A 26,756-nucleotide genomic window follows, 5' to 3' on the forward strand; every position below is an offset into this window, starting at 1 on the left:
GGTATAAGCAGAGCCCTTCCTTCCTGGCCCAAAGGGTGTACAAATCAAAGAGATAATGTCCTACCTCTGACCTTAGGAGATACCCTGAGAGGCCAGTCAAACAGTGCCCAGGACTGAGGCCAGAGCCTCCGTTGACTGTCTGCACAAAGGCGGGGACAGCCATTCTGATGGAGCTTAGAAGGCAAAAGGGAAGGCTAGAGATGAGATGCTCTTAAAATGCTTTTGCAAACAGACGAATTCAAAGCTTAGAGTCAATGCCAAGTTTAGAACTTCCTCTGAATACAGAGTCAGCATCTCCTCTCCCTGCCCTCCCCACCCCCCAATATTTTGCAATTCTTAACACTTCTCGGTTTCTCAAAGTAAAAGGAGTAGAAAGCATAGAAGATTCTCTGATCGTGTCATTACCATATCTGTTTCTAATAGTTTAAAAATCTCTTAATTCTTTGTTCTTGAGTCCTATCTTCTGTGCATCAGGTACCATGCTGGTGGGGAGGAAGGGGGAGACAGAGAAAACTCTGGAAAAACAAACTTGGTGTCAGCTCTTGGAAACATCACAGCCTTGTCGGACGAAGCCCAGGGAATGTGCTGCATTAAGACAGAAAAGAACAGGGCACAGTGATGACTAGGAGGGAAAACGATGAGTTCAGAGTGGAATGGGGTGTGAGGGGTCAGGAAAGGCTTCACTGAGTTGAGCCTAATCTGAGTTGAGGCTTGAGGAGCTCTCTAGAGCAGCGTCACCCCAGAAATTAATGCCAGCCACATGCGTAATTTAAAATATTCTACTATAGTAGCCACAGTAAAAAACAAACAAACAAACAACAACAACAACAAAAAACCTAAAAAGAACCAAATGAGGGGGTGTCTGGCTGGTTCAGTCAGTAGAGCATGTGACTCTTGATCTCGGGGTTGTGAGATCAAGCCCCCTGTTGGGTGTAGAGATTACTTAAAAATAAAATCTTAGGGGCGTCTGGGTGGCTGTAGGTTGAACATCTGACTCTTGATTTTGGCTCAGGTCATAATCCCAGGATCATGGGATTGAACCCCACGTTGGATACCGTGCTGAGTGTGGAACCTGCTTAAGATTCTCCCATTCTCGGATAAAGAAAATGTGGTATAAAGAAAATGTGGTATATATATATATATATATATATATATATATATATATATATATACACATACATACACACACAATGGAGTATTACTCGGCAATCAAAAAGAATGAAATCTTGCCATTTGCAACTACGTGGATGGAACTGGAGGGTATTATGCTAAGTGAAATTAGTCAGAGAAAGACAAAAATCATATGACTTCACTCATGTGAGGACTTTAAGAGACAAAACAGATGAACATAAGGGAAGGGAAACAAAAATAATATAAAAACAGGGAGGGGAACAAAACAGAAGAGACTCTTAAATATGGGGAACAAAAAGAGGGTTACTGGAGGGGTTGTGGGAGGGGAGGATGGGCTAAATGGGTAAGGGGAATTAAGGAATCTACTCCTGAAATCATTGCTTCACTATATGCTAACTAATTTGGATGTAAATTTTAAAAAATAAAAAATGAAGTTAAAAAAAAAAAAATCTCCTATTCTCTCCCCCTGCCCCTCCCCCACTTGAGGATGCACTCTCTCCAAAATAAAAAAATTAAAAAATAAATAAAAATAAATCTTAATACATAAATAAAACCAAATGAAATTAATTTTAATAATATATCTTATCTAACTCAATATATCAAAAATGGTATCATTTCAACATGCAATAATATAAAGAAGTAATGTGATGTATTTTATATTCTCCTTTTCTTTCTTCTTAAATCTTTGAAATCAGTGTGGTTTTTACACTTACTGCACATTTCCATGTGGACCAGCCACATTTCAAGCGCTCAGTAGCCTCGTGTAGCTAGTGGCTACCATACTGGACAGCTAGGCTCTAGAAAACAAGGTGGAGGAAGATAATCCATCCAGGTAGAAGAGAATGGGTGAAAGCTGAGAACAGAAAGCAGGCAGGTCCAGAAGAAACAATGTAAAATGAGGTGTCAAATTATGGGTCTCAAGAAAAGGAACCTGGGCTTTATGCTGTTAGTGATTTTGTGAAGGTTTTGAAAGCTTTAGAAGCCAGGTGCAAGATGGATAGTCTCACAGGAAGGGCTTAGAAGCAAGATCCTAGCAACCAGCCTCACTCTCTGTTTCAGTTTCTTCAGTAGTCAAATGATGGTGTTTCACAGAAATACTGTAGTAAGGAGAGACAAGGGCATTTCAAAGATGCTTTGAAATCTTTGTAAAGAAATATAAATACCTTGCTAATGTTTAAGACAAAAGAACTCTTCATATGGATGAATTCATTCAAGTTCATTTAATACAGGGACATGATCTGTTTCTGTGGGAAAGCTGTCCCTTGGCATGGCTCATTGGAGCTGCCTAAAAATGGGAACTATTTGTGTGTGAAACTCTGATGGCTGAAAGCCTTATTCTGCTAAAATTCTCTCTAATTTTACCATCTAGAGATGTGTCTCAAAAGTTGGAAGCAAGGAAGGAACTTTGGTTTTAACACTACAAACACTTCTATATACTTTACAACTAACACAAGCTAAAAGTAGTTATATTTGAAGACAAACATGAGTGTCTTCAATCCATAAATAGAACAAAGAATTGAAAAGGAACCATCTCTGGAACAAGGGTCTGTATTTTGTTTAAATTTCTCAACACTAGGATATGCTTCCTCTGTACTTAGAAATTTTGTAATCAAAAATTTCCTTCCCTAAGATGAAAAAAACAAAACGAAACCCAAAATCATACTTAGACTGTACATTTTGTATAGCTTCGATTTTAAAGGAGAATCACAGAACTTAATATTTAGAAGCACATGGTGCATTTTTACTCAAGCTTGCCCACTTTATACAACTCAGTCCAGACTAACAAAGTTTCCACTAATTAAAGAGTTTTCTATTTTTCTACAATCTGACAGGAATCAACATTTTTTGATGCCTCTGCAGTTTTCTCTGATAGGACTACAGACAGTATTTTGAAAGATGGGGAATTTTCCACCTCTTAAAGACACAGCTTTTTTTTTTTTTTTTTCTGTTAAATAGCTCTAGAAAGAAAGAGAGAAAGATCAAGCTCTCATTCCCTCTAAATCAGAATGCATAAGCATAAAAATTCAGATTTTCTTTTCACATTGTGGAATACGAAAATGGAATGAGATTTCATGTTGAAACTGGCATCAGTGATAACAAGAGAAGGCTAAATGTATTTCGAGTGATTTAGAAATAAATGATAGAGAGCTTTCTAAAACCTCTTAACATGGATGAGTAAGTCAGACCATCTAATGAATCACCTATGTGCAGGGTGAGGGCAGAGTACAGCCCCTTGGGACTTCACAGGGCTATTACTTTAAGTACAATATCAATATTTGGTGTCTTTGACCAAGCACTACAAAGAAAAATAAATATTTTCACATGGCTTATGAAATTTTCCCTGTTGGGAGGAAAGGAAACAGACTAAAGTGTTTGGACATGTTGCCATTCTCCCTGCACACCGTTCCCCACAAAGATTCCTTTGAAATAACAACACAATGTGGAAATATTTTCTTAATGATTTACACTTTTCCGCCAGTTGTTCTTCTGAAGCATGTGGAAACGGGGCTGTTAATTTTTCCTTTTTTTTCATACTTTTTTGGGGGCGAGGGAGAAGGGTTAAGCTTTCGAAGACACTGACAAATGTGCAAAAGGATACTGGGGACCACAGCTGCACAGGAAACGGCAGAGATGGCCATCCGCACGTGGCATGTGGAGAGGCTGTTCCACTGGGGACACGATTTGTAAGAGATGACAGACTGCAGGAGTGTGTAGACCACACCACAGACAAAAGCCAAGAGGGCACCGCCGTCATGGACCAGGGGGACAGCTAACTCCTGGAGAGAGAGTCACAAACAGGTGTTACTCCACGTGAGTCCACGTGCAGTAGGCCCACGCACCCACCCACGCTGGTCCACTCAAAGCCACAGATGCACCCACCACTCCTTGGAAAATGCGACTGCCTGCAGAAGACTACCAAGAGAAAAGCCTTCCAGACCCTGCAGTAAATGCCCTTAGTTGTTCCACAGCAAACGTGGGCATGCTGGACAGGGACAAAGTGATATCTGCCTTCGAGGGGGGGAGAGTTGAATATGGTGGGCTCTGGAGTCTGGCAGAACTGGATAAAAAAATTTCAACTCTGCCACTGGGTTCTGTGACCTTAGTTTATAACCTCAGTCTCGGGGTGCCTGGGTGGCTCAGTCGGTTAAGCGGCCGACTTCAGCTCAGGTCACGATCTCGCGGTCCGTGAGTTCGAGCCCCGCGTCAGGCTCTGGGCTGATGGCTCAGAGCCTGGAGCCTGCTTCCGATTCTGTGTCTCCCTCTCTCTCTGCCCCTCCCCCGTTCATGCTCTGTCTCTGTCTCAAAAATAAATAAAACGTTAAAAAAAAAAATTTTATAACCTCAGTCTCTGTATCTGTAAAATAGGCATAATAATTTCTGCCTTGCAGGTTTGCAGTGAAAATTATATGATGAATTTCATTTAACAGCATGTAACTGGTTCCGTGAAGGTACCAAGGGTGGCTTCGGGTTTTCAGGCTCCCTGCTCCCCAATAGTCTCTTTGTCTCTCCCCACATGCACATGCAAATCTAAGTAAAGACACTGCCCTTGCCATGCCAAGGTAGGTTCAAGTCAAGGCCCTACCCCTACATCCTCTAACCAGCCAATTCAACCAGAAGGCACCCTTACATCCCATCTAGGCAAAGAGTCTAGTATTGATCCCCAACATGCTCATGATAGACCATTCAAGGAGCTCACTTTAGGCTCCTTTTAATTGTGCAACGGGCACAATTATGGTATAACTATGATATTGGATTGAACAACAGAGTCTCTGGTTGAACTTGAAGATGTGAGCTTTGCAAAGGGGGAAGTGAAAGTATTGTCCAAGAGGGCCTGGTTTGGGCCCCAGACTCCTGCTGGCCCCACTGTCCACACCCTGTCCCTCCCAGACTTTTCTTTGACCTGGGTCACCCAGGCTTCCCCAGAACCACGGTGTTCTTCATCTGTTCAAAAATAAACTGATATCAAATCTTTATTCTCCACATGGGAAAAGAAGATTAAAAAAAGAAAAACCAGGGGTGCCTGGGTGGCTCAGTCAGTTAAGCGTCTGACTTCGGCTCAGGTCATGATCTCGCAGTTTGTGAGTTCAAGCCCCACATCGGGCTCTGTGCTGACAGCTCAGAGCCTGGAGCCTGCTTCAGATTCTGTGTCTCCCTCTCTTTCTATCCCTCCCCTTGCTCATGCTCTGTCTCAAAAACAAACATTAGAAAAAAATTTTTTTAAGGAAAAAAAAAAAAAGAAAAACCACTTTCAAATTTATTTGCTAGGGAAATTTATTTCCTGGTATCAAACCTTGGAATATAGGGGAAAATCCACAACTTGATTTATGTTATAATAAAATATGGCTGCACTGACATTTTGCAACATGGCCTATCAATTACTCATTTATTAGGTATGGATTTTGTATTCCTAGGATACCTAGCATGGCATACAGATTTAGGAAAGTTATATATAGAAAGTAAAATACATTCTACGCCCTTTAAAAAATTTGTAGACATTTAAGTACTTTAAGAATTAAAAAAAAATCACTGAACTGTACACTTAAAAATGGTTTAGATGGCCAATTATTTTACTACAATGAAAAATAACAATAATTCAAAGAAAATGAAATCACTCTCTTGAATAGATAACTGCATGCTCATGTTCATAGCAGCACTATTTACAATAGGTGAAACATAGAAACAACTTAAGTGTCCCTCAATGGATGAATGGATAATTAAAATGTGATACACACACACCAATTACTATTAAGCCATAAAGAAGAAAGAAGTATTGCCATTTATGACAACATGGGTGGATACTGAGGGTATTATGCTAAGTGAAATAAGTCAGACAGAGAAAGACAAATACTGTGTGATCTCACTTATATGTGGAATCTTAAAAAAGTTAAAAGCTGAACTCTTTGATACAGAAAACAGATTGATGGTTGCCAGAGATGGGGGGGTGGAGGTGGAGAAAAGGGGGTCAAAACATAGAAAATTCCAGATATAGGGCCTGAGGATGTCATGTACAGCATGGTGAGCATAGTTAACAGTGCTGTACTGTATATTCGAAAGTTGCTAAGAGAGTAAATCTTTTTTTTTTTTTTTTTTTTTTTTTTTTGCTAAAAGAGTAAATCTTAAGAGTTGTCATCACAAGAAAAAAATTGTAACTATGTGAGGCAATGTATGTTGATGAACTTATAGTGATCATTTTGCAATATATACATATATCAAATCACTATGTTATACACCTTAGACTAATACAAGGTTATATGTCAATGATACCTCAGTAAATCTGGGGAAAAAACAATATTAAACCAAAATATAATAATAATAAAAGAATGAAGACAAACAGATCCTCTCCTCCCCCCCTTGAATGTTAGGCACATTAGGACAAGGGAAAACAAAAGGCAAGATGTCCACTGCTAATGAGTCCTTTTAAGGAATAATCTTCTGAGAATCCTGATGTTTTCCACTGTCTACTTTCTTTTTTGCTAAGTAAATCAACATCCTGAACTTAAATACTCTGTTTCCTCCAATTACACTATCAGGGAATTCGCTTCTTAAACCCTGGCCAATTCAACACATCCTTTAGGATCTTAATCTGCAAACTTCATGGGCCCTCAAAAACCCCCACATTAACCTTGACATTACTGGGTCAAAAGGTCCTTGACTCTGCAGGGGTCGTATGTGGGATGTGCTTTTTTCCACTGTGGAGAACACACTCTCGCATCAAAGATCTTTTAGAAGCAAAATGATTCTCAGATGAGGCATGAATTGTGGATAGAGGCTAAAATAAAAACCCAGCACCCTTTTTGGACCTCTTTTTTGAAACTCTCTTATTAATTTAAAAAAGTAAAAAATAGAGGTGAGCCCGGGTGGCTCAGTTGGTTAAGTGTCTGACTTCGGCTCAGGTCATCATCTCACAGTTTGTGAGTTCGAGCCCCATGTCAAGCTCTGTGCTGACAGCTCAGAGTCTGGAGCCTGCTTTGGATTCTGAGTCTCCCTCTCTCTCTGCCCGTCCCTTACTCACACTCTGTCTCTCTCTCAAAAAATGAGTTAACATTTACAATAAATAAATAAACATTTAAAACAATAAAAGATAGTAAAAATAGAGAAAACTAGAAAGTTGAAAGGGTTAAACCTTGGAAAACAACTTTTCCAAAAAGGAAATTTCTGGAAGGAAAGTAAAGCATTGAGAGAGATTGGTGAGGACACACCAAAAAGTTGCTATTCTGCCTACCAGCTCAGGACAGAGAGCTCTGGGAACTTGTGATGAATACAATTTACTCCTACGCAAGCAAATCCCCCAGAGATAGCCAGTGCTCTCCTGCCCGCACACCTCCAATTCCTCTGGAAGGAACAGCTCAGGTTGGCATGCTGAAAATGAATTACAGGATATAAAACAAGGAAGTTGTAAAGATATATTTATGGGAACAATGACAAGGCAAACACTCTGCTCTCAGGAAAGCTTAAGATTCTATTTCTGGTTTTTGTGAAGATGTAATCACTTCATAGAAACCCTAAAGAGAACCACAAGTTCAATTATCTGACATCTAAGTTTTCTTTCTAAAGTCTGCCTTTCTGGTTTAAAACTTGATGGCTATGGTGCTTATACCATGAGTTATTTGGAGAATAAAGCGATAGGATATCATCTAGTGCCTACTATTCCCCACCGAATAATTCATATCCAACAATCTACTAACGATTATATCATTCCAAATCTTCCCTTCACCCCCCATTTTAATTTTGCTTCCCATCATGCTTTCTGGTACTAGGGATGTGAATTGTGTACATGCTTTCACTCTCAGAGATTTACCCATTCTGGCAATGGAGTTAACTCTTTCCCACAGGCTCTAGACAGACTGCTTCAATTCAAAGTGCACTTCTGCCTTTCGGTGCTCAGACAATCCTGGGCAAGTATTAACCCCTCTGGGCCTCCATTTCTCCACTGGCAAATGAGGAAAATGCTACTACCTGTATTCTGAGGTCATTACTAGCATGACAGGAGTACTGGATGTTTTCATAAATTCTATCATATAGGAAATTTTCAATAAATGTCGTCATGAAAAGGGGCACCTGAGTGGCTCAGGTGGTTAAGCGTCTGACTCTTGGTTTCAGCTCAGGTCATGATCTCATGGTTTTGTGAGTTTGGGTCCCATGTGGGGCTAGGCCGTGGGGGCATAGAACCTGCTTGGGATTCTCTCTCCCTCTCTCTGCCCTCCCTGCTCACACTGTCTCTGTCTCTCTCAAAATAAATAAACTTAAAAAATTAAAAAAAAATTGTCATGAAAAACCAAACGCATACAAGCATAAAATATAAAGCAAGAGTCTCCACCATGTGACCAATGTCACCTGCAATCATGTATAGAAGCCCTTGTCTTATTTTGCCATAAAGGGACAAGAGGGGTAGCAAAGTAAATGGAGCCAGAAGCAAATGTATTCACACAATTCCTTCAATGAAGCCCTCTACACTTGCTCTGGGGAGGCTACAAACCTGCCTCTCACCTTTCTACCTACCTTTCAATGTTAATACGGAAACAACAAATACGTCCAAAAATGGATTTATAATGTCCAAAAATGAAAACTCGTCAGCCCTGAGGCTTGGGAGACCATCCCTGCCCCATAGGGTGTCCTGGAGATACTATGCAATATAAGGAAGGGTGTTTGCCACCTCACCCTTCACAACACAGCACCAACTTTCCTGGAGCACTTTATTCTGTCCCCTGATCGACAGATGGCATCCCCCATGTGCAGTGCAAAGAAAGTGATTTATGAGGCCATGTGGTGCAGGTGAGACAGAGGACTCTCTGACAACGGTCTGACTTCATGCAGGAGGGGGCATTAGCAAATGGATGGGAAGCAGATGGTACAGGTGGAGGCCCGAGGTTATTACCCTCGCAGACCCATAGCAGGTGCAACGGCCCTGTACTGCAGCTTCTGGGCACGGACGTGTACTTTAGCAGCTGGCTGGCAGCCAAGGTTGACACCTTTTTGTGAATATCAGCATCACACAAGATCGGCCCACTTCTGGTGGGAAAAAAGTTAAAGGAGTCCTCCTGGGCAGAAGCAAGTCTTCCTGGAGTAACTTCTTTTGTGCCGCCACAAAGAAACAACAGGGCCAGAGGGAACAGGACCACCTCGGTGTTAGCCTCTAATGATGGCCGGGGGCTGCCACGTACAGCCTGCTGGTTACTCTGCAACATCTCATGGGGCCCTTTACAATAACCCTAGGACACGATACTATTATAACTAGTACGAATTTGAAATACAACACATTTTTTAAAAATATTAAATACTGTCTCCTTGGACAAATAGCTCACATGCCTTCCTGAAAGAGACCTTGGGATGAACAGGTATCTACAAGTTAGAATAAAGCAAGTAGGGTTTTTTTCAAACACTCAACACAGTAGGAATCTATCAAGCAGACTTCGCAGAAGTCACCATATAAGTTCATTTGCTCCATGTTTTGGCTCCATAATGAATGAGCTGAGTAACCCTGAGCATATGATTTCACCTTCATGTACCTATATCCTCACCTGCAAAGGGAAGAGATCAGGAGCTGCTCTGTGAACTGGTAAATACACACACACACACACACACACACACACACACTCATATACACAAATACTTTCACACTCTTTATGAAACTATTACAGTGACTGAAGTCGCTCTCCCCACCCATCAGATCATGTTAGTAACATGGGGCAATGCAGAGTCCGGAACATCGTGTGAAACACGCTCTCTCATAGGTGTGCAAACGTGAACCCCACCCTCTCCCAAGCACCAGGCAGGACTGACTTTCAAATGATAAAGATGTGTTTCTAAGAAGCAAACTATCCCCACTTTTACAAACTCATCAACTATTTGAGAACTCTCCTGGCACAAGCATGCCCCTTGTGTTCCTGCTTCTCTACTCCAGACACACACATATTCCATCATCCCCAAGAACAGAAAAAAAACTTCAGGACACACCTGGAAATTGGCTACAATGCCCATTCCGATACATCCCACCAATCCAAGAACTAGCGACACCAGGTTAAAAACAGGCGTGCTGAAATAGCTGGTTTGATTTTGCTTCTCTACTATTTTGTATCTTGTGTACATTGTGGCTGCACCTGAAAAAGAAGGGCACTTTGGTGAATTTTTATTATTTGACCTTTTAGAACGAAAAACACAGGGAAAGTTTTGCATTGTGTTTTTAAAATCTGTATTTCAGTTTCCCAACTGCCGTAGTCTCCCACTCACCCACCCTGTCCTTCCTCACCCCAACTCACTCTCCCCACTGTGTGTATCATCACACACAAACTTGCCTGTTATCTTTTTCACATAAATGCTACTGTGCACATGTTCTGTGACTTACTCTTTTTCACTTGAGATAAGTCACCATGGAGATCTTACCATGTCAGTACAAGTAAGTCTACTTCCACATTTTTAGGGGTCTCATCACGGTATATATTTACTTCATCATTCTCTTACGTTCGACTTCTACATTGTCTCTCTGTTTCTCCTGTTACAAGGAATGCTCAGTGAACAGCCTTGTACACAAGTATTTGGCATGCTTTCAGTGTTTCTGAAAGATGAATTCCTAGAAACAATATTACCAGAACAAAAACCGTGCACAACTGAAATGCCAAGAAGTATCTGCAAATTGCCCCAAGACTGTATGGCAGCGTTTATACTCTCACAGCAGAGTTTGAAAGCAATTTTACAAGTCCTTTTAATGGCTTTTTTAATTGCTACTAACCTGATGAATGAGAATCAGCAACCTGTTGGTTTAAACTGCATCCCTCTGATCATTAGTGAGATTGAGCAACTTTCAGTATGTCTACCGGTCGTCTGCATTTCTTTTTCTAAAAATTGCATTTAAACTTCTTTTATTTTTCTCTTGAGTTCGTCTATTCATTTTTTTAAAATTTTTTTAATGTTTTATTTATTTTTGACTGAGAGAGACAGAGCATGAGCGGGGGAGGGGCAGAGAGAGAGGGAGACACAGAATCCGAAGCAGGCTCCAGGCTCGGAGCTGTCAGCACAGAGCCCGATGCAGGGCTCGAACTCACAGACCACAAGATCAGGACCTGAACCGAAGTCGGACACTCAACCGACTGAGCCACCCAGGCACCCCTTCATTTTTAATTTGTAGTTGCTTTTTAAAAAATGTTTACTGAGAGAGAGAGAGAGAGAGAGAGAGAGAGAGAGAGAATCCCAAGCAAGCACCATGCTGTCAGTGCAGATCCCGACGTGGGGCTTGATCCCAGGAACTGTGAGGTCATGACCTGAACCAAAATCAAGAGTCGGACACTCAGCCAACTGAGCCACCCAGGGGCCCCTGCAGTTGCTTTTTAAACATTGTATACATTAGTCTACTGTCTGCTATAAATATTACAAGTTTTCTTCTGGTCTGTCTTTAATTTTGTTTTTGGTTTTTGTTTGTTGGTTGGTTGGTTTGTTTGGTATCCTTCATCAGTTAGAAGTTTTAATTTTTTTTAGAAGTTTTAATTTCTTATCTACTAAATCTATCAATTCTTTCCTGTTTAGCTTCTGGGTTTTGTGTAAGCTTAAAGCATTTCCATCCTCAGGTTTTAAAGGATTTTCCTATAACTTAATTATCTTACAGTGTTGCTTTTCATGGCTAGTTCTTTCATTGCCACTGGTTCTTGTTAATGGTGTGAGGACGGTACAAAGGGTATGTTTTTCCAAAGACCTTACCAATTAATCAAATACCACTTATTGTTACGGAGAGTAATGTCACAATAACATATAATCTCTGGAGCACCTGGGTGGCTCAGTCGGTTGGGGGATAATGATGTGTCAAAGTAGGTTCATCAATTGTAACCAACGTACAACTCTTTACAGGGATGGTCATAGTGGGGGAGGCCACAGGGTGGGAGGCAAGGCATATATGAGAAATCCCTACCTTTTGCTCAGTTTTGCTGTGAATCTAAAATTGTTCTAAAAAATTGAGTCTGCTAAAAAAATAACAAAAAATTATATACAAACTGTAAATGACACATTTTACTTCACTTGACACTGTGAATTTTTCGTAATAATTATTGCATACTTACCAAGAAATGCAGAGAAGTTTATCATAAATCCAAAAATACCACTTTCTGGAGGTGTTGTTCCTGTATCACTGACAAAGAGAAATTTCTGAATTATTAAAAAGGAATTCTGTTCAGACTATGTAATTGGCAGGTTTTATAGGGTGTTTCTCCTGGGTGTTCAGCCACTTTGAATTCCAAAGACTTGGTCTAATTTTGCTCTAAAGTATTCTCATTTTGGTTCTGAAAAATCTAAAACTCATTTTTCTACCTTGAGAGATTACATTTAATTTTTTCCCATCATGAGGCGCCTGGGTGGCTCAGTCGGTTAAGCGTCCGACTTCGGCTCGGGTCATGATCTCGCGGTTTGTGAGTTCGAGCCCCACATCGGGCTCTGTGCTGACAGCTCCGAGCCTGGAGCCTGCTTCGGATTCTGTGTTTCTTCCTCTCTCTGCCTCTCCCCTGCTCATGCTCTGTCTCTCTCTGTCTCTCAATAATAAATAAAAACGGTAAAAAAAAAATTTTTTAAGTAATTTTTTCCGATCATAAAAAGCTAGGAAATACTGGGGCACCTGCATGGCTCAGTTGGTTAAGCATCCAGCTTCAGCTCAGGTCATGATCTTACAGTTCATGAGTTCGAGCCCTGCATTGAGCTATCTCTTATCAGCACAGAGCCAGCTTTGAATCCTCTCTCTGCCCCTACCCCTCTCTCTCAAAAATAAATAAATATTTTTTTTAAAAAGCTAGAAAATATTTAAAGTCAATGGTAGTGATGTTTCTCAATAAACTTGATGTGTGTTCATTTTCAATAAGAATTGAATGTGACTATTTTAGGAAAAAGAAGTCTAAAATCAAGTTTGAAAAATCTACTATCTGGATTGTAACTATACATAAACACATCATGTACATTTTTTTAACAATTTGATTTATCCACAAGAGTTTACACTGCTGAAAACAGAATGGTGGAAAGCTGAGCAATATCATTGATACCTATTAGAACCTTATGGAAACAATAGGCATCAAGAATATATTAATTGTGATAAAGTATTTCAATAAAAGATAGTTTCTATAAGACATTTTTCTGGCGCAATCAATTAATCAATTAAATAAGCTGGAAAAAAATAATGAGCTGGAAAGTAGCGTTTGACATGTTCTGTTTTCTATTCATTCATGCCAAAGTTTACATTTTTACATTGTCAAGCTGCTCCCATAAAGCAACAGTTTAAAACTGATGGCAAAAGAGTTCCCAGCATGAAATAATTCATACCAGTTTTAAGTGTTTCCGTGTTTTAAAACAGCTCTGAAATGTAAGTATTGAAAAACTGATCATGTTGAAAAGGCACACTTCAAACTATTTGAGAAATCCCACAAGAAGCCCACGTGTGCAGAAGGCAGCAGGAATCTAAGTTTTGTGCACACTTAATATTTGGAGAGTATAAAGAGGCTAATACTCCCCCTTACAACAAATACTTCTATTCCTAATGATTTCAATCTCAGTGCCACTTGCACCTTTAAGAATCTGGAGGGTTTAGAATCTAACGTTGCCATTTAAATAACCATTTTTCTCCCCAAAGGAATGCTGAGGCAGAGAACACTGCACCATGTGTGGGACGTCCCTCTGAGCACGACAACGTGGGTAAGAAAAGGGGACCGAACCTGTAATGGCAAGAAGGCAGAGACAGCTTATACCCTCCGGCAGCACTTTTGCCCAAAGATTAAATCTCATGTAGAAATCAAGCCTTCCGTCCTTGTCCTCAGGATCTAAAGAGGCAGCTTCCAGGTGAGTTATGCAAGAGTACTTGCAATCACAGACCTGAGAGAGTAAGCTGCCGCATGCCGGGAAGACTGCTTACTTGTGAAGAAAGGCAAGGAAATGGAGGAGTGAGGAAGATATTTATGAGGATAGGTAGCTGGTGGGAAGAAGGCGCCCTAACAGGAGATAAGTTGACCAGACTCTGGAACTATCTGTCCACTGACAGCAAACCAAGACATATGTCAAGGGCCCAGATGTGCAATCCACATAACAGCAGACATGTGATCTGAAAGGTCAGAATTTCAAGGTGGTATTTTATTCTTATTCATTTGTACATTTAAAACCATACAGGCAAAATCAAAAGTGCTTTGTAAATAGCCATTCCATATGTATTTGTTGAATGAATGAATGACTATCAGTACTGGCAATAATAATAATAAAAAAAAACCCCAAACCTAATAAATACCACGTACTGAGCATTTACTATGGACCAAACATTGTTAGGTGGTCATTATATATCATTTCTTTTTATCCTCGAATCTTGAGGTGAGATTTTATGATTTTTTAAATGTTTATTTTTGAGAGAGACTGTGTAAGCAGGGGAGGGACAGAGAGAGAGGGAGACAGAGGATCCAAGCAGGGTCCATGCTGTCAGCAGAGAGCCCAATGTGGGGCTTGAACTCACAAACTGTGAGATCATGATGTAAGCTGAAGTCAGATGCTTAACCAATTGAGCCAACCAGGTGACCCGTGAGGTAAGTCTTATTTCAACCCCACTTTACTAAGGAAGAAACTGGTATTAGAGAGGTTACAGAACTTGTTCAAGGTCACAGAGTTATTAAGGAGAGGAATCTATATTCCAATTATTAAACACAAAACAATAGACCCAAAATGGAGTTGCTCATGCTAAGCCCCAAGTCACCAAACTGAGACTTATTTACAGTTTCAGCTCTCCTGGAAATGGAATCTTAAACCAGTCATTCAGGAATCATCTGAACAGCAAGTTGCATAATCTGCCTTATAAGACCCCTGTCTTCCTGTGTAAGGAAAGTAACCTTGCAATAACCAGTTGGCTTCTTGCCCAGTATAACTTCCTTGTTCCTGCTCCCTTCTGTCTATAAAAGTCTTTTATTTGTACAACTCCTCAGAGTTCCGTTTGTTTTTGTTTGTTTGTTTGTTTGTTTGTTTTTAAGGTAGGTTTCACACCTAGTATGGAGCCCAACTCGGGTCTTGAACTCATGGCCCTGAGATCAAGACCTGAGCTGCAATCAACAGCCGGATAGCTCAACTATCTGAGCCACCAAGGCACCCTCTCAGATCTTCTTTCTGTCTGCTAGATTGGATGCTGCCTGATTCATGAATCCATGAATAAAGTTAATAAGATCTTTAAATTTTTGTTCAGTTAAATTTTGTTTTTAATACAATCCAGATATCTGACTCCTTGACTTCCCTGTCTCCCCTGTGCTCTAAAGCAGGCAAGGAATGAAGAATTTAGAAGGATTGGCAGTGGGGGTAGAGAATGAACACTGGTATGCTGGTAAATGTTTAACAACTTGCTCGGAGGGAGTCTGATTTGTAGCATAGGCCAATTTCCATGGTGTAAATACTGCCAACAAGTCAAAGTTCAAGCTACCAAAATGTAGGTTACTAAACATTGAACTGGGAAGAAATATACACAGTTGGCTCCCAGGAGCACATATCAGCTGGCTCCAGCACACCATGGGAATGAACTATGTTGGTAATGAAAGGAGATCATCATGCCCTTCTTATACACCAGGAAAGTGTAAACTAGGCAAGAACTTGTAATTCCTTAAATACCATAATTGAATTGTAAAACATTTTTGACAAATATTTACTGCCATAATTAATCTGATTTTCTTTCAGGATTACTGAGTCCACAGCACCTACCAGTAGTATGTGAGTATCAATGGGCCTACATTCCTAAACTTCGCACTACGACATAGGCAGTGACCATACTACAAAAACGGGAGCAAAATATTAATGCACCGCATTCATAACCAGTTGTTTGATTAAATGCAACCATCTTTAAAATTTTTTTTTTATTTGGCTCCACAAATAACCATGAAATTTATCTGCTCATGAACAAAATATTTAAGGGACACATACTATGCGTTAGATACAATCTGAGTCACAAATTCCCTAATCTATCAGGTAAGAATGGTCAGTTTGTGATTTATTTCCCTTAAGTGACAAAATGGTACCTAACTACATATGGTGAAATTTCGCTCAAGATATTTCAAGAAAACTGTCTAAGCAGCATACGAAAATGTGACACTTCTAGGAACGTTCTTTTTTTAAGATTATTTATTTTGAGAGAGAGAGAGAGTGAGAGGGGCAGAGAGAGAGAGGGAGAAAGAGAGAATTCCAAGCAGGCTCCGCATCGTCAGCACGGAGCCCCACATGGGGCTTGAACTCTTGAACCATGAGATTGTGTGTGACCTGAGCCGAAATCAAAAGTCAGACATTTAATCCACTGAGCCACCCAGGCACCCTGACATTTCTAAGAACTTTTAAAAATAAAAGCCAAATTAAACTATTTGGGACTACCCCGAAATAAAAAGCTTTTGCACAGCAAAGGAAACCATCAATAAACAACCAGGCCCCCTACTGAATGACAGAAGATATTTGCAAATGATATATCCTATAAGGGGTTAATATTCCAAAATATATAAAGAACTTATACAAGTCAACACAAAAAAATAATAATAATCTGATTAAAAATGGGGACCTAAATAGACATTTTTCCAAAAAAGACATACAAACGGAAAAGATGTTCAACATCACTCATCATCAGGGAAATTCAAATCAAAACACAATGAGACATCACCCTACACCTGTAAGAAAGACTAGAATTTAAAAGAAATAACAAGTGTCAGTGAGGATGTAGAGAAAAGGGAACCCTCATGTACTGTTGGTGGGAATGTAAACTGGTGCAGCCATTGTGGAAAACAGTATGGAAGTTCCTCAAAAAATTAAAAATAGAATGACCATATAATTCAGCAATTTTACTACTGGGCATTTACCCAAAGAACATGAAAACACTAATTCAAAAAAATATATGCACCCCTATGTTTATCGCAGCCTAATTTACAACAGCCAAGATATGGAAGCAGTCCAAGTGTCCAACAATACAAGAATGGATAAAGGTGTGGTACACACACACACACACACACACACACACACACACACTATGATGCAAAATGGAATGTTACTCAGCCATAAAAAAGAATGGGATTTTACCATTTGTAACAACATCGATGGACCTAGAAGCTTTAATGCTAAGTAAAATAAATAAAAGAAAGACAAATACCATATTATTTCATCCATATATGTTATTTAGGAAACAAAACAAACAAACAAAGAAAAAAGAGACAAACAAAAACACAAACTCTTAACTACAGAGAGAAAACTGGTGGTTGCCAAAGGGGAGGAAGGTGAGGGAATGAGCAAAATAGATAAAAAGTACACTTGTCTTGATGATCACTGAGGAATGCACAGAATTGTTGAATCATTCTATTGTACACCTGAAACTAATATAATACTGTATGTTAATTTTACTTTAATTAAAAAAAAATAGTAGTGGTTGCCCATTATCATTAATAAAAATGAAAGGCTCTTTTACTTTAAATTTTCTTTTCTTTTTTTTTTTAATGCTTATTTATTTTTGAGAGAGAGAGAGAGAGACAGACTGTGAATGGGGGAGGAGCATAGAGAGAGATGGAGACACAGAATCCGAAGCAGGCTCCAGGCTCTGAGCTGTCAGCACAGAGCCCAATGTGGGGCTCAGTCCCATGAACTATGAGATCATGACCTGAGCCAAAGTCAGATGCTTAACCAACTGAGCCACCCAGGCATCCCATCTTTCATTTTTAATTCTTACTCTTAATTAAATTTTCATGTTTTTAGGGACATTATCCAGTAAAATTTTAAAGGAATATACTTATTTGGTTTGTTCTTTTTAATTTTTTTTTAACGTTTATTCAATTTTGAGAGAGACAGAGAGACAGAGTGCAAGCAGGGGAAGGGCAGAGAGAGAGGGAGACACAGAATCCAAAGAGGGCTCCAGGCTTGGAGCTGTCAGCACAGAGCCCAAAGTGGGGCTCGAACTCACAAACTGTAAGATCACGACCTGAGCTGAAGTTGGCCCGCTTAACCAACTGAGCCATCCATGCGCCGCTAGGCTCTTTTACTTTAAAATGTTCTTTTAAGTCTTTCAGTCTCTGAGCTAATATGTGACATCATTAATAAATACTGCATCACATCTTCTGCCTGATATTGGAATCCAGATGAGTGTAACGCCAAGGGGTACCAAGAGAAACTATGGGTAGACTCTTTTCATTTTTAATTGTTTTAAGCTCAAACTAAATGATCTCATTGCACAAAGGCAGAGATAGTGGTCAGCACAGCTATACTTGGGTACTGATTCAGGAAACTGGAGAATGAGTAAGAGGTGAAACCAACTGCCTCCCAACCCTACCTGATAGTCTCCCCACCCAATTCCCACCACATAGTCCTGTACCTCATGACTTAAGCAACAGGGTTCTGGCCCTGCCAGGTCCCAGCTCCTCCTCACATGCTTCCTTGTAAATGAGGCACTTCCTGGAAGCTGCAACCAGGACAGAAAGTAATTGTTCATTTGCATGAGGCTTAGAAGCTGTTGAGGCTGTTGTGTGTAGCTGGTTGTTTCTAGATTAGGATTGTGTCTAAGTAATCAGTTTACATCTACATTTCCTGTATTTACATTTCTACAAATTAAGTTCACCATGGAAAATTCCAAGTTGTTTGTCTAATATCCTTCTCCAGACTAATTTATGATGCTATACCAGGGCATAATCACTTGATGCTGAGAGGAGTGAAAACAATGCAAAGAAGACCCACATGATAATATAAGCCGAGCTACACTCCAAAGTCTGGGGTCACGGTTTATCTGGGGAACTGATAACATGATAACATGCTGATAATGCACAAAATTATCTGCCCAGAATGAGGCTTATTAGACTGCCCTAAAATTCTAGGCCCATTTTTGGTAAACTGATCAGGACTTAGAACCTGAAGACACTAAATGCACCAATAAAAAGGGGACCATACTTGTTTTATCTTCACAATATTTAAATATAACATTTGAAGGAAAGAAGTGTGATAATAAAGTCATTACATTTTATTAGATATTTTTAATTGTTAGGACTTTTAGCAGCTGTGTTTGCTCATGATTATTCTACAGTGGGAGGCACCATACAGCTATATTAACCATTTTTATTTTATTTATTTATTTTTAAAGATTTTATTTTAATTAATCTCTCTGCCCAACACAGGGCTCGAACTTACAACCCTGAGATCATGAGTCACGTGCTCTACGGATTAAGCCAGCCAGGTGCCCCTATATCAACCATTTTTAAACTCGAAAAGAATTTCCTACTCATAAAAGCAAACAACTTGCTCTCCTCTCACCCCACCCACATGCAAATTGTTCCCCTTTCTATTAATTGTTCATCCTCTTTGTTCACAACATTTTTTTTAATTGTTAAGTATCTCTTAGAGGTCAGGAATGGTGCCAGGTGATGGGGATACAAAGATGAAAAAACATAACTAACCTTCAAGAAGCTTATCAACTAACAAAAAATTCAAAGATACACTGATTTAACACAGAGTTACTGATTGCCTTCAACCCAACCGGCAATTTTGTAGGCATGGTGAATGTAGTGACAAATAAAACAGAAAAAGTCCCTCCTTCATGGAACTTACATTCTGTGGAGGGCAACAAAAATAGTCTAGGGTGGGGGTGCCTAGGTGACTCAGTGGGTTGAACATCCCACTCTTGATTTTGGCTCAATTCATGATCCCAAGATTGTGGGATCGAATCCTGTGTTGGCTTTAGGCTGAGCATGGAGCCTGTTCAAGATTCTCTCCCTCTGCCCCCTCCCCCACTCCTCTCTCACACTCCCTCCCTCTCTCTCTCTCTCTCTCAAAACAAAGGCCGGGGCAGGGGTGGGGGGGCACCTGGGTGGCTCAGTCGGTTAAGCCTCCAACTTCAGCTCAGGTCGTGATCTCACTGTTTGTGAGTTCGAGCCCCGCGTTGGGTTCTGTGCTGACAGCTCAGAGCACGGGCCTACTTCAGATTCTGTGTCTCCCTCTCTCTCTGCCCCTCCCCTGCTCACGCCTCTGTCTCTCTCCCAAATATAAATAAACATTAAAAAATTTTTTTTTTAAATTGGGGCACCTGAGTGGCTCAGTTGGTTAAGCATCTGACTCTTGACCTCAGCTTAAGTCATGATCTCATGGTTCATGAGTTCAAGCCCCCAATTGGGCAGCACAGAACCTCTTGGGATTCTGTCTCCCTCTCTCTCTGCCCCTCCCCACTTTCTCTCTCTCTCTCTCTCTCTCTCTCTCTCTCTCTCTCTCAATAAAAATAAACTTAAAAAAAATAGGTTAGATCTGTTTTAAAAAAATGTCCAGGGTGATGAATGCTATCAAGAAAAGGAAAGTTGGATGAGAAAACCGAGAGAGAGTGGTGCTCTGCCTACTTGAGACAGAGTAATCTGAGAAGGCACTTGAACAAAGGTCTGGATGAAATGGAATATTTGGGCCAGGAAATTTACAAGCAGATAAACAATAAAGTCAAAGGCCTTAAGGTGGCAATATGTCAGTAGCTGCAAGGAAGCGGGTGTGGCTGGAGGGGAGTGAGCAAGAACATGTGTGTATATGGGGGAGGGCATCACGGAGGGCCCCAGGGTCACGGTAAGGACTCTGACTGTTATTCTAAGTTGATGAGAAGCCATTGAGAGCTGAGCACAGGGAAGTGATATGAAGTTGATTGATGTTTTTAAAGGATGTTGTGAAAAGGCTGTAGAGAGGCAAGCATGGACCAAAGAGACCGTTAGAAAGCTATTTCAGTAGTTTGTCAAGAGATGACAGTGGCTCAGACCAGGATGGTAATGAAACCGGAGGTGATAAGACATCAGATTTGGGAAGTTTTCCGAGAGGAGTCTTTAGGAAACTACCCCTGCTTGTATTACAGCTACTAATATTACATAAGAAATTTTAAAATTAACATTTCCTCAGCACTCACACTCAGCCAGGCACATCTTATTTGGTCTTCACAGCTTCACAAGGAAAGTACTTATTACCTCCAACTTAAAGATGAGGAAGGTGAGTCTTAGAAAAGTAATTCACTCAAGGTCACATGGATAGTACATAGGAAAACCAAGCCATGCATCTAGAGCTGTCTAATTTCTTTAAATATTTTTTTTAGGTTCATTTATTTATTTTTGAGAGAGAGGCAGAGAGAGAGCGGGGGAGGGGCAGAGAGAGAGGGAGACAGAGAATCCCAAGCAGGCTCCACACTGTCAGCACAGAGCCCGATGTAGGGCTCAAACTCACAAACTGTGAGATGATGACCTGAGCCGAAACCAATAGTTGAACGCTTAACCAACTGAGCCACCCAGGCGCCCCTAGAGCTAATTTCAATGCACACAACTTAGGAACTCTACTCCGCTGTGCATCTTATGTTAGAGAGAGAGAGATCACATGCATGCCTGCGCACGAATGGGAGAGGGACAGAGAGAGAGAGGGAGAGAGAGAATCTTAAGCAGACTCTGTGCTGTCAGTGCAGAGCCTGATGCAGGGTTCGATATCACAACTGTGAGATCATAACCTGAGCCGAAATCAAGAGTCAGATGATTCTTGATTGAGCCACCCAGGAGCCACCCAGGAGCCCCATTTACATTTCTTTTTATGAAAACCTATCATTTCCATGTGAGTTTACGGTGCTGCATATCTACAGCCAGGTTTGCATCAGCTATTTCTTCTGGAGCCTTTAGTAAGTTATCCTTGGCATGCACTATGTCTACAATACATACACTTAATGGACTGAAATGTAATTACTGTCAGGTAAAGAGAAATGTTGAGTAGAGCACTCTATTTTTTAAGTTGAAATTGAGACCTTACAAGCTGTCAGCCTTGCAGAGGTCAGACTTCTGAGCAATACTTTACTGACTTTTTAGAAGTGAGAATAACAGAAGAAAAACATTCACAACTTTATTTTTCAATGAAAAAAAAAAGAATTTTATGTCATCAAATGACAATGGAAAACTTAAACAGAGGAGAAATTACATATGTTTATAGTTGATTCAGAAGCTGAACAACACTGCATCCATCACCTCAATTAATTCTGGAGCTGTGAAAGTTTGGGATCTTCACTGTTCTTACTATGCTTAGGATTAACTAATTTGGGTAATGCTTTTTTTGAAGAAAATGTGAAACTATATCATTTCAAGGATGATACTTTTCTAGCGAAAAGTTTTCAATGGCAAGCCTGCTTTTTCATCCTCATGACACCATGGCCTAGAGATACTATGAAGTAATAATCACTCCACTGTAAAGACTCAAGTATCATTAACATCATGTCAGAATATGTGCCTTTATACACACAGACCTCATTATCTGATTATTTATTATCCCAGTCCCCATTATTTTGGTTGAAATGGAAGCAAAAGTCACCATTGCCTGAAATTCAATGTAGTTAGCAATCAAAAAAGCCATTTAGGCAAAAAGTCATCAAAAATTATGTGGGTAGAAATAAAAATTATATGGATATACACACACCACAAGCATATAAATGTATGTACATTTATTTGCATACCTGTTGACATAGGCCAAGACTGTTATGTGAGTACCACTCCACTGTGTGTCTTCCTGGCATATGAGCCACACCTGCTATGAATCATTGCATTTCTAGCTATGGTCTCTTTAAAGTGGGAGGAGATCTTAAAGATACTTTTGAAGCAATTTGAGTGCAGAATCCTAAGGTTTTTTTTTAATTGTTTTTTGTAAATCTTTACATTTGTCATAAACACTACTAAACAGACTGTAATTTTTTGACAACTTATGTCTTTTGAATCTTCCCAAAGCATTCAACTGAGTTTTCTTAAAAATTAGAATTCTTTTGGGGCGCCTGGGTGGCTCAGTCGGTTAAGTGTCCGACTTTGGCTCAGGTCATGATCTCGCGGTTCGTGGGTTCGAGCCCCGTGTTGGGCTCTGTGCTGACAGCTCAGAGCCTGGAGCCTGCTTCAGATTCTGTGCCTCCTGCTCTCTCTGCCCCTCCCATGCTCATGCTCTGCTCTCTCTGTCTCTCAATAATAAATAAACGTTAAAAAATTTTTTTAAAAATTAGATTTCTTTTTTTTTTGCATTTACAGACCAACAGTTTATATGGGTTGAGTTAAATCACACAATTACAATAATATATATTTTTTTTATTTACTTTATAAATAATATGTAAAATATATATATTTATTTATTTATATGTGTGTGAATACATACATATATATATATGTATATATACATATAGCTGGCAAAAACACATTTGGGAACAAACACAGCTGGTATTAAATAAGTATACAAAAAAACAGGTGAGAGAAGACAGCAAGACACCCAGAGAGTGGTCAGCACTGGGAAAGACTTTCAGGGACCAGTGGCTTCGGGTCAGTGTATTTTTCAGAGAATGAGGTGATCAGTTAACCCAGAAAGTTGATAGAGGTTGGTTAAGAAAACTTCTACTACAGGGGCACCTGGCTGGATAGAGTATGCAACTCTTGACCTCGGGGTTGTGAGTTTGAGACCCATGTTGTGTGTAGAGATTACCTACATAAATAAAAATTTTTTTTTAAATTAAATTTAATCAAAAAAAAAAAAAGAAAACTTCTGCTATAATCACAAATAAGCCTACTACTCACAAAATTAGCCCTCAACCAAATGTCCCTTCCTACTTAACACTAGCATCTATCCAGACTACTGTGGACTGGTCCCTTGATAATACTAATAATATTAAGTGCTTACAGAGAACTTTTGTTCTTGGACCAGGGTGTTAATGAGTTCTAAGTGAGTTCACATGTTAACTTATGAGGGGGGTGCTATTATTAACCCAGAGAAAAGCAGAGGGAATTCAATTAACTAATCCAGGGTCCTATAGTTGGGGACACATGGTGGAGTTGTATTCTAACCAAAGTTGGCTGCTCCAAAGTTGTTCCCTTACCCACCACGCTATGCTCCTTTCTCTGTATGATTATCAAAGATAGTAAATATTCAACAGTGTAACATGCAGAATTTCATGAAGTTGACAGAAATCGTGTTGGAGAACAGCTAGAACAGCAGCCCAAGTTAATGAACAGTGAGCACTGGCAGAATCAGTTAACAATTGAAGGGAAGCTGACAAGATTAACAGGCACAACTAAAGCAGGCCCATCTGGGGTAAATTATCTTGGCGGTCAACCAATATTTACTAAGCACCTACTACGTGTCCGACACTGTCATACATGGTAGGGAAGCAACAATGAACAAACTCTAAATCTCTACCCTCATGAAACATATTTTGTGTGAAAAACACAATAATCAAGATCAATTTCCTTACATGCAGACTAAGAATGGTCATTGGAAAAAAAAAAAAAAGAATGGTCATTGGGGAAACTGAAGTCATAAAACATTTCTGCAAAAATGAACCTCTTCATATCTCCCTTCAAAAGACAAAAGTGAAATCAAGGACTTCATAACACACAATCATAAGACTATTCTTGAAAAAAGTATATATCATTCACTTAAAAAATCCACACCCGAATCATTTTAAGATTTTTGTTTATTATAAGAATTTTGTCCTTTCATTGTTTTGTTATTACAAAATGTGTTCATTATAATGAATTTTGTTCATTATTAGAACTAGCACCTAACTGTGATTATGACCTAAATTTTGTGATTGTTAACCAAGTGAAAGGTAAAATAATTTCCCTAATTTTTAGATTCATTTTTGGAGTTAAATACCCAACCTCTTTTCCTTTGTTTACTATGCCATTTTGGTCTCCCTTTTAAGGTGACTTAATTCTAGGTGACCCAGTTTTCTGCCACCAACCCCTGAGTAGGTTTGTGGTCGTGACGAGGAACAATGGGAGTGGCCAAAGGCCACAATCTACTCAACAAACAGTACTTGCACAAAAAGTGAGATTAGGTTAATAAAAAGCAACCAGGATGCAGAACTGGCAAAACTTTGAAAATAAAGAGCTAGAGAATACTCTGGAAGCATGAAACACAGGCCAAAGAAGATGTAAAAGAGAGTGGCTTGGGGCGGCACCTGGGTGGCTCAGTGGTTAAGCATCTGACTCTTGATATCAGCCCAGGTCATGATCTCTCAGTCATGAAATTGAGCCAGGCTTCACACTGAGCATGGAGCCTGGTTGGGATTCCCTTTGCTTCTTTTTCTGCTCCTCCCCTGCTTGTCTTCTCTCTCTCTCTCTCTCTCTCCCTCAAAATAAATAAATAAACACTTAAAATAAAAAAATAAATAAAAGAAAGTGGCTTATTGGCTGGAAGGAATTAATATGTAAAGTTGATTCACGATAGCCTGGGAGATTTGGTTACAAAGGGAATGTAAGAAACTATAACAAATTAAACATGATTGTGCTCAAGAATGTGGGTGTGGCCTTGTAAAAATTTAAACTAATCCTTTGAGGTTGACTTTAACTTGTCCTCAGTTTTGATATCTTTGCATTAATAGTTTCATAATACAGAAGCATTGCACTATGCTATTCCAGCTTGTTAAATTTAGTGGTTGTTTGAATCACATCTTTCTAATTCGATTTTCGGTAGGAAACCAAGCCATGTGGCTAAAACATAAATACATAAAATAAGGCATGCCAGGTATGGGAATGTTACGTTTGGGAGAAACTGGGTAAAAGACACATGAGATCTTTCTGTATTATTGTTTTATTACTACATGGAAATCTCCATTTATCTCAAAATAAGAGGATTAATTTAAAAAGGGTGGCACAAGGTCTTATTCCCACTCTCTTTTCCAACTGCTAAACTCTAAGTGGCCAGGACCTCCTCCCTCGATCATACACAAACCACTTTTATTAGTTTCTTTATGCAAGCAAATACAAACATACACTATTACTCCCTCCACCCTCTAACCCCTCTCACCCCCACCCACTAATAGTGGCATATTTTGCTCTGCATCTTGCTTTTTTCCATGTAACAATGTATTGGAGATTTTTGCATACCAATGTATTAATTTAAAAAGAGTATTCTAGGGACGCCTGGGTAGCTCAGTCGGTTAAGCATTTGATTTCGGCTCAGGTCATGATCTCACGGTTCGTGAGTTCAAGCCCCATGGGGGACACTGTGCTGACAGCCCTGAGCCTGGAGCCGGCTTCAGATTCTTTGTCTTCTCTCTCTTCCCCTTCCCTGCTCACGCTCTGTCTCTCTCTCTCTCTCAAAAAAAAAAAAAAAAGACGAGGTGCCTGGGTGGCTCAGTCAGTTAGGTTAAGTGTCCGACTTTGGCTCAGGTCATGATCTCACGGTTCATGAGTTTGAGCCCCACATCAGGCTCTGTGCTGACAGCTCGGAGCCCGGAGCCTGCTTCAGATTCTGCATCTCCCTCTCTCTCTGCTCCTCCCCCATTCACGCTCTGTCTCTCTCTCTCTCAAAAATAAATAAAATATAAAAACAAATTTAAAAAAATTAAGAAAAAAAAGAGTATTCTATATAGACAGGGCTTTCCTTTGAGGTATTCTTTGGATAAACCATATTTATTTAGCCAGTCCTCCCTGATGGAAATCTGCATTGCTTCATCCTTTTGTTATTAAAAGTAATGCTATAAGTACCCTTGCAGATATATTTTTGTCATCTTGATAGATGCCAAGTGCCTCCATAGAGACTGAATCTATTTACATTCCCAACAGCACATATGAAAGCCTGTTTCCCCTAAGTCTCACCAATATCAATACCAATGTTATCAAACATTTAGTTTTCTGCTGATCCAATCATGAAAAATGACATCAGTGAGT

At 39.8% G+C, this 26,756-nt stretch overlaps 1 protein-coding gene across 7 annotated transcripts in view; it reads right to left on the bottom strand.

Moving 5' to 3' along the window:
- DRAM1 (DNA damage regulated autophagy modulator 1) overlaps positions 1-26,756 on the bottom strand; it is a 60,523-nt gene that overhangs the window by 29,919 nt on the left and 3,848 nt on the right. For 4 of the 7 annotated variants that reach the window (XR_008419413.1, XR_002079166.2, XM_019446598.2 and 1 more), the window contains exons 2-4: positions 12,177-12,244; positions 10,087-10,229; positions 3,731-3,908 (exon numbers count right to left, since the gene is read on the bottom strand). Coding sequence is in view for 3 of the 7 variants with exons in the window: in XM_019446598.2 (XP_019302143.1) it covers positions 3,731-3,908; positions 10,087-10,229; positions 12,177-12,244 (389 nt within the window). In the remaining 4 variants the exon portion in view is untranslated. Of the gene's footprint in view, positions 1-64; positions 174-405; positions 586-3,712; positions 3,909-10,086; positions 10,230-12,176; positions 12,245-18,445; positions 18,498-26,756 lie in introns of those variants that run through there. The other 3 variants (XR_002079168.2, XR_002079167.2, XM_019446599.2) reach the window with 2 other exon arrangements.

The sequence above is a fragment of the Panthera pardus genome, unplaced genomic scaffold (genome assembly GCF_024362965.1).
Source record: "Panthera pardus isolate Hobbes unplaced genomic scaffold, ASM2436296v1 HiC_scaffold_6, whole genome shotgun sequence".
Taxonomy (NCBI): domain Eukaryota; kingdom Metazoa; phylum Chordata; class Mammalia; order Carnivora; family Felidae; genus Panthera; species Panthera pardus.